Source organism: Oreochromis aureus, linkage group 3 (assembly GCF_013358895.1).
Source record: "Oreochromis aureus strain Israel breed Guangdong linkage group 3, ZZ_aureus, whole genome shotgun sequence".
NCBI lineage: Eukaryota > Metazoa > Chordata > Actinopteri > Cichliformes > Cichlidae > Oreochromis > Oreochromis aureus.
This window is the reverse complement of record NC_052944.1, coordinates 96,261,312-96,269,878: the sequence shown is the minus strand read 5'-3', so window position 1 is coordinate 96,269,878 and position 8,567 is coordinate 96,261,312. Positions and strand designations below refer to the sequence as shown.

Sequence of the window (8,567 nt, the reverse complement as noted above, 5' to 3'; positions counted from 1 at the left end):
CCAGTCTGTTACAGGACTGACACATAGACAGAGACCACCATTCATGTTCACATTCACATATGTCTGCAATTTAGATTTTCCAACTAACCAGTACACCCAGTAATATAAAGTAAGAAGGAAAAGGTTGATAATTTGGATATTTCTTCACAATTTACTGGAAAAAACCAAACATGATATTCACATCCCCTTCCCATGCACGAGTAGGTACTGGTGTTTAAAACCTGAGATGTCAAATCGAGTCGTAGCTTCTGTCACAGCTCTCTCCTGCACCACAAACAGTAGGAAGTTATATTTAGATATTATATTTACACTTCCTCTTTCATCTTAATAGACCGTTCAAAGTTCAGTGGTTTCTTTTTCCATAATGAAATATAAACATGTCCTTTTATAACCCATATCTACACTGTGTCTTTGTGTCAGGGGGTAAGTCTGGATCTTAATATTGAAATACTGAGTACAAAGAGAGTGTGTGTTAGTACAGATGGTTATTTACTGCAGAGCTGTCTGCATGAACACCAGAGAAGAACCAGATGTAAGTTTCAAACCTGCAGGCTCATTTCATGTCTGTGTACAGAGGTGCTGTGTGGACCACATTTGAACTGTTGCTTTTTTTCTTCACGGACAATTTTACATAGATGATCATTTATTAAGCATAATGATATATTTCTTACAGCAGTGTGTGATAAACTAGACATCTGTGTTTAATATAAAGTGCTGTGTGTCCATCAAACAGTGAAGACCTGCTGGATTCATTGTTTCCTCCAAATGAAAGAAAAGTCATTTTCATGTGACAGAGCGACGATGCAGTGGAGTCTGTTTCTGCTTCTTCTGATGGGTGAGTGATCATTTTACCAGGGCTCCTGATTGTTTCCACCTAAAATCCTTCAGTTTGATCAGGACTCATTAAACAAATGAACTCTTACTGAGAAAATCAAGGATTCACCTGTAAACTGGACAGTTTGATGGGAACATGAGTTTCCTGCTTGTATCAGCAGATATTCAACAGTATTTCTTCTGTTTTAGGTCAGTGTGTCTTCATCACATGTCAGCTGTATGAGTACCACTTTATTAAAGAAGAGATGAGCTGGGATGAAGCACGGGCATACTGCAGAGAGAACTACACAGACCTGGCCAAAGTGTTTGACCTGACAGACATGAGAAGACTTCAAGACTCTGCACAGAGTCAAACAGAAGCCTGGATTGGACTGTACAGCGAGCCAGGAGGAGACAACAGGACGTGGCACTGGTCTCTGCCGGGGGAGGAATACACTGAAAATAAGACCTGTTGGACAGCTGGAGAACCTAATGATGGAGCATATCCCGAGAACTGTGTGATGACAAATGCGGCGTGGGCAGATTATCCATGTACATCCACATTTCAGTTCATCTGCTATAACGGTGAGAATTTGTGGACAGTAATATAATAAAACAATATTTAATAATGTTATAATCTAGTTTATAATCTGTGTTATATCATATGTTCCTGAAAGAGACAGTTTGAAGAATGAAACAAATTAGTTGATAAAAATGTTTTTGTGTTTTTCTGTTAATTTGACAGAAACAATGAAAGACAACAAAACCTTTCATTTGATTAAGACGTCTGTGACCTGGACTCAGGCTCAGAGCTACTGCAGACAGCATCACACCGACCTGGCCAGTGGACTCGATCAGATATACAGTGAAGAGTTTAAGAAGCTGCAGAAGTCTAAAGACCCTAAGGTGAACTTGTGGATCGGCCTGTTCAGAGACACCTGGAGGTGGTCAGATGGGAGTAACTTCTCTTTCAGATACTGGGACATGGACTCATTTAATGATGGACTAAACAAGAAGAAATGTGCTATGACTCTGTTAGAGAGATCAGGAAGATGGAGCTCTGCTGGATGTGACAAAAGAAAGCCTTTCTTCTGCTATGATGGTGAGTTTACACAGATTTATCTCAGCTGTTTGTCCAATAGATGAATGGCTGGAATCACTGAGAGGATTTATTTATGCATGTATGTTGAACTTCTGTCAGAGGTGAAGATGTTTAGCTGATGGTTGGAACAGTGATTTCTCTTTGGAGCGGCTGATTCGTCTGAAGAATAACTGAACTGTTTTTTTTTGTTCTTCCAGTGAAACTGGACCAAACAACCAGATTTAACCGATTTCATGTTTTCCTTGATTTTTATGGCAGATAAACTGATTCTGATCAGGGAAAACAAAACCTGGGAGGGAGCCTTGAATTACTGCAGACAGAAACACCATGACCTGGTTTCAATCAGCAACCCGCATGAGCAGCGATGGGTCCAGGAAAGAGCCAAAAACGCCTCGACTCCTTTCGTGTGGCTGGGACTGCAATACTCCTGCACTCTGGGTTTATGGTTCTGGGTCAATGACAATCTAGTGTGCTATGAGAGGTGGGCTTCAGGGGGAAAGACTGAAGACTTTGACATGTCTGCAGCTATGACCACAGGAGGGCAGCACGAGTGGGTCAGTCAGAGAAAAAATGAGACATTTAATTTTATTTGTTTAAAACACTAAAGTTTGAAAGTAAAGTCACTTCTTAGCTGCACATGTAGATTTTCTGGGGTGAACTCTGTGTTTCTGCTCAGTGTTTACAGTCTCTGGGTTTGAAATGGGAGAAAAGTGACCAACAGATGATTACCTGCAGGTTAGATATTTGCAGAGAGCAGTCTGTGTTTCATCTCCTCTCCTTTACCAGAGTCAGGAACATCTTGGTTTCTTCCTCATTGTTGCTGGTTTGGTTCATTATTAAACTGTAGCAGGATATTTGTTTTGATTTAGTTCAGATATGGTGATGGTTTGAATGTTTCTGCTTCATGTGCTGTGAATCTTTGTATCACACCTTTGTATCCTCAGCTTGAATTACAAAGCCTGTCACTAAAAGCAGGTAAAACCATGTTTGTGTCATGATTCCATATGAGCTCTATAATCTGATCATGTTTGTTCATGAAGCCAAATAAACCACTGTGTAATTGCAAGAATCTAAATGACTTTTACACCTTAATTTAACCAAGTCTGTCACTGTTACAGCTTTCACAAGAGCTAATACAAACAGCGCCTCCTAATGATAAGACCACTTAACAGCAAAGTCAACATGATGCATTTTTACAGCTGGTTCCAAGCCAGTTACAGCAAATGTGCATCCAGCAAATGCAATACCAAAGCTACCTGGATTTACGGGTATACACTACATACATCATAGTATATTATATTAACTGCAGCTAATGCTTTCCATGTGGCATTACATAGTTAATGTAATGGTGAAATGTATCTGCTGTGTTGAGCACAGGGGGCGTGTCCAAATGAAGCCTGTGTTGAGGCCCAAAGAGACCCATAGACCAAAGACAAATGAGGCCTTGTTTCTTTGAAATGATGTCACTGCCTCATTATGTGATTTGAGCTGTTGAAAAGACACAGATCTATGTATGATGTGATTTTGGGAACTTCACGAGCGTGCATGGCCATTGGAGGCACATTATGGAAACACCAAAAAGGCAAAAAACATCAGTAGTTTGGAAAATTTTGACGTGCTGCCCGGTAATAACATAAGTCCTAAATCAGTCTTATAGAGCTTTGTTAGTTAGGAGTGTGTATGTGACATCGGACCTCATATGTTCTGTAATTGATACATCATTATGTTTACATGTCATTCGCACTGCGCAAAGTCACGTTGGAGTAACATCTTTTAAAAGTTCATTTTGGACTTCCAATTTTGGTCCACTAAAGGTTTATTTTGTAACACCGGTCAACGTCTTTTTTTTTTTAAATGTCTGTGATGATGTGTTGAAGTGAGCAGCTGCTCGCTGGATGTGGAGAAGAAACGTCTTGAGCTTCTCACAGACAGTTTTTTAAAACATGAACATCCACAGAGACTGTCGAGGAGATAGTCCAGTTCATACACACTGGCACAAACTTCCAGTCACCGATTGTTAGGTTTTTGTAATGTTGATTGTCATTTGTATTTAGAAATATTTATGCCATATGCTTAGTACATAATCGATTGTGTAATGATAGGAGGTTTGATCCTTAGTAGACTGCAGAGACACGTTGTATGCATTCCAGAGCACTCTGGGAGCGTGGGAGAGGCCGTGCCTTGTCTTATTGTTTTATGGTATAGGAGGACACCTTCTCTGTATCTGGTTAAGCATAAGAGCCTTTTGTTTAGATGGATAGACTCCTGGCACCAGCTTTGGGGAGTCTTCAAGGGGTCACATCTTGACCCCACACATATACACACATAGACACACACACACACACAAGGTATTCTCTGTTCACATGTATACCTATGTAAGATGTCATATGTTAATGAACCTATGCATATTCATGTAACCACAATAAAAGAGCAGTGTTACGGGAGAGCGGACGAGAGCAACTGGGGTCAAGCGAAGGAACGGCGCCTGTCCAGTTCTCTCCCGTGCACGTGAAACATAGAGAACTTGCCTACTCGTGTCTTGCTTGCTGTGTAATTACATTGTCTTCAACGTTCCAGCGAATAGGTTCAAGCTACAAACCTATCACCGATCACAACCACAGTCACTTCCTCTCAGAAGCATTTCACAATAAAAAAGGAAACTTGTAAAAATGAACCATACATAATGCAAATGCTCATTTAAACGTGTTAAACACACTGTACTTCTTTTAAAAGGCATTTAAAAATTTGTCTGAATACTTTAAACATTATTATTTTACATTTTATGGTTTTTAACGTTTTTAGTATTTCAGCAAATTTAAATCAATCACATTTTTAACCTGGTTACAAACAAATAAGGTGATTAATTGAAATAATTTTATTTTATGTACTTTTATGTACATATATGTATGTATATATTGTGCTATTCTTACATGATGTATTGTCTGTCTCTGTTACTGTTTGTTCATACTGGATCAGTGTAACCAAAAATAATTTCCACTAGGGACCAATAAAGTATTCTGATTCTGATTCTAAATAACAAGTTAAATAAAAACAGGACCACACACTGAAAAAAATCAAAAGGCTAACACATAGCGGATTGTGTGTGTTTATAAATAATCTGTATTCTCATGAGTCACTGATATTTGTAAAAAAAACAAAACAACAACCACAACAAAAAAAAGAATTACTTATTAATCATTTAAATTTCCTGCACCTTTCATAGACGTCCAATTAACGTCCAAAAAATTACCCAGTTCAAAGTCCAAATGTTGAACGTCATGTTGCCGTCATGGTTGGGTCATGGTTGGACGCCGTATAAATGTCCACACCTGGTCATGAAAGGATGGACTCAATATAGACATGATGTGGACATGGATGACTGTAGGCACACGGAGCACAAGGTTAACACAGGTAAAAGGTTAACAAAAGCAAAACATGAAGGCTGATGTTCCACCATAAGGCAGCTGATGGTCTCTCTTGGACATCTTCAATGTGGACAATCCCCAGTCTTTGAATCAGGAGCAAATGCACCAGACAAAGTAGAAAAATAAGTATGACAACAATAAAAAACACAAAGGTTTAAAAAATTAAAAGATAAAAACACTAACCTCCGTGCTTCAGTTCTCATTTACTACCTACGTTTCTCTTCTTAAACATGCCAGCATTAAATGCGTTTTCCCCTTTGTCCTGAAAATATCATCATTATTATAATTATTATTATTAGTAGTAGTAGGAGTAGCAGTAATAGTAATATATCAGTGAGTGGGGCTACTTTAAGCACTACATATGCAGCAGGTCTACAGATATATGGCCTTTGCTCCTCTTTGGACGTTGGCTGCCTTTGTTCTCTGTTGTGTGTTTTTGCTTTCACTGCATTGACAGTGTGTTTGGACCACCGTCCCAATCGTCACAGTTAGATGCTTTCCATGTGGCAGTGCATGGTGTGTCTGTTTCTTAAGACATGATTTTCTCATACTGTCCACCTGCTGTAGATAGTTTCTTAGGCCTGCTGCTTCTTCCTTTGTCCTCCACTGGTTTGGAAGGACAACTTTTTTAAGGACACACTAGATAAGCAAACTGAGAAATGCCAGGTTTTCAGCCAATGGCTCTTTGTGTATCAACATGTCGGAGAAAGATGCTCTTCTATTGCTGTCAGGCTGCATTACCTTTAGCACTGTTCGTAGATACGACTAAAGAAATGCAAACAAACAATGTGTTTTTGTGACAGACTGCTTTTTGTGCCTTATTTATGTTTGAATGGTTCATAGGTCAAAGTTCAATGGCTTAACAAAAACATTCCTATGAAAATGGTCAGGTACAAGGTAGACTGGTCTTGGTCTCGAGACCACTTTTACGTGGTCTTGGTCTTGTCTTGGTCTCGACAGACTTTGGTCTTGGTCTTGTCTTGGTCTCACTGTCTCAGGCTTGCTTTCTCAGATCAGTGTTGTCAACTCCTCAGTAAGGAAAATCGCTATTGGCTGTCCTAAAAGTCGCTAGAAGTCGCTAAATGATGTCATCGCCTAATTTGCATAATTGGTCATGCTTGTAAACTACACTGTAGGAGAGAGAAATAACACCATGGAAGAGACATGAAGTGAGTAAAAAACATCCTAAATGCATTTAGGCATTTATATTTACAACTACAAGTTACATTTCTTTTAGCAATTATTGTTTTAATATCATAATTCCCACCCTCCTCCTTTATCTGGGCCTGGGACTGGCAAAAGTGACTCAAAATAGGCACTCTGGTGGAGTTACTTCTTTTTTTTGGCTCTTTTTTTCCCTTTTTTAAGTAGTTTTAAACCACACAAGAATAATGGTAAAAGAAGAACATTTTTAACCATAATGTTGTTAACAAACTACATTAGCAATCTAAATGGACCAAAAACAGACAGTAGAAATAAACTGAACACCACGAAAACTAAAGAACTTATCTTTGACTTCAGGAAGGGCAGAGCAGACCCGGCCCCACTGTACATTCACGGGAGCTGTGTGGAGAGGGTGCACTCCATGAGGTTTCTGGGCGTGCAGATCTCTGATGATCTCTCCTGGACTGCAAATACCACGGCGGTGGTAAAAAAGGCCCAGCAGCGTCTCCACTTTCTGAGAGTGCTCAGGAGGAACAACCTGGAGGAGAGGCTGCTGGTGACATTCTACAGAGCCACCATAGAGAGCATCCTAACGTACGGCATAACAACATGGTATGCAGGGTGCTCAGTTGCCGACAGGAAAGCACTGCAGAGGGTCATCAACACAGCCCAGAAGATCACTGGCTGCTCTCTGCCCAGCCTGGAGGTCATTGCAAACTCTCGGTACCTCAGCAGAGCTGGCAATATCATCAAGGACCATTCTCACCCCAGCAATCAACTGTTTGAACTATTACCATCAGGCCGACGGTACAGGTCACATAAAACCAGAACAAACAGATTCCGGGATAGCTTCTTTCCCAGAGCTATCACCATAGTAAATAAGCATAAAAACAATTGAAACTGCTTAGCTACACCATACTGTCACCGTCATTTATTATGCTGCTATCCATACTGTCATTATATTAATGCTGCTATCCTGTATATATTGTACTTACTATTGTTTGTTTTAATGTACCTTTTATATTCTACATTTATATTTATTATTGTATTTTTGCACCAAGGGAGTGGCACTCCAATTTCGTTGTACCCTGTACAATGACAATAAAGGCTATTCTATTCTATTCTAAACAGTGGCAATGCAAAAAAATGATGGGGACTAGTCTGGTCCTAATTCAGGCTGAGTGTTTTTTTTTTTCAGACATCCAGGCTGTGCTGGCTCACAGAAAGAGTGAGTCATCCTCATTTTTGTCAAGATTCTCTACTGCAGGTTCAGCAACTGTAGCATTTGACTTAAATGAGTATGCAGCTGATGTGCCAAAAAGCTGCAAAACATTGTCAGGGAGCTGATGCTCATAGCAAGCCTCACCAGACAGCTTCAGTCCATATCGGATGTACAGGATGGAGTTCAGGCTCTGCAAGGACATCAGATTTCTAAGTTTGCTTTTTACCACACTCATCTGGCTGAATACTCTCTCAGCTTCAACATTTAAATGGGGCAAGGACAACACAGACACAGCAGCCATTGCAAGTTCTTGAAATGGGTTGATATCAGCTCCCTGTACTTCCAAATCTCACTCCAGAAGTCCATTGTGTTTTTTGTCTCATTCCATTTACTAAGATGGATGGTACGCCATTGGTGGACAATCTTATCTATCGCTTCAGGGGAGAACCCAAGGAGTTTAGCAATTTTTTCTATTTCTCCAGGGCTCGTGTTGTGCTTTAGAGTTTCCTCCACATTGAAAACTGACATGTACTGCAATGCTTCAATATTGTCCAGCAGTCTGACCCTCAACTCATTAGTGCGGGATATGGTAAAGGCTACACACCGCTTTCTGACATTTTTTTCATAAGCAAGGTGCAACTCAGCTGCTTTCGACTCAAAAAGGTAACCAAGGTATGGTTTGGAACTGATGTATCCCTCTACTGGCTCTTTGAGTACATCAACATTTGCCAGTGGATTCAGCACCCTGCTGCTCACAAAGTCATGTACAAGATATTTTGAGGTTCATTGTACATGGAGTATAAAACTTCAGCCGTTTAGCAGTGTTCACTGGACTTAGTGA

The 8,567-nt window shown here is 40.0% G+C and overlaps 1 protein-coding gene across 1 annotated transcript; it reads left to right on the top strand.

Moving 5' to 3' along the window:
- The first annotated feature begins 474 nt into the window (after positions 1–474).
- Positions 475–2,899, top strand: LOC120438546 (macrophage mannose receptor 1-like). The gene is made up of 5 exons (XM_039608935.1): positions 475–532; positions 734–835; positions 1,024–1,398; positions 1,559–1,915; positions 2,174–2,899. The coding sequence occupies exons 2-5, from the start codon at positions 766–768 to the stop codon at positions 2,518–2,520; spliced, it is 1,149 nt and encodes a 382-aa protein (XP_039464869.1). The 5' UTR covers positions 475–532; positions 734–765; the 3' UTR covers positions 2,521–2,899.
- Positions 2,900–8,567: the final 5,668 nt, after the last annotated feature.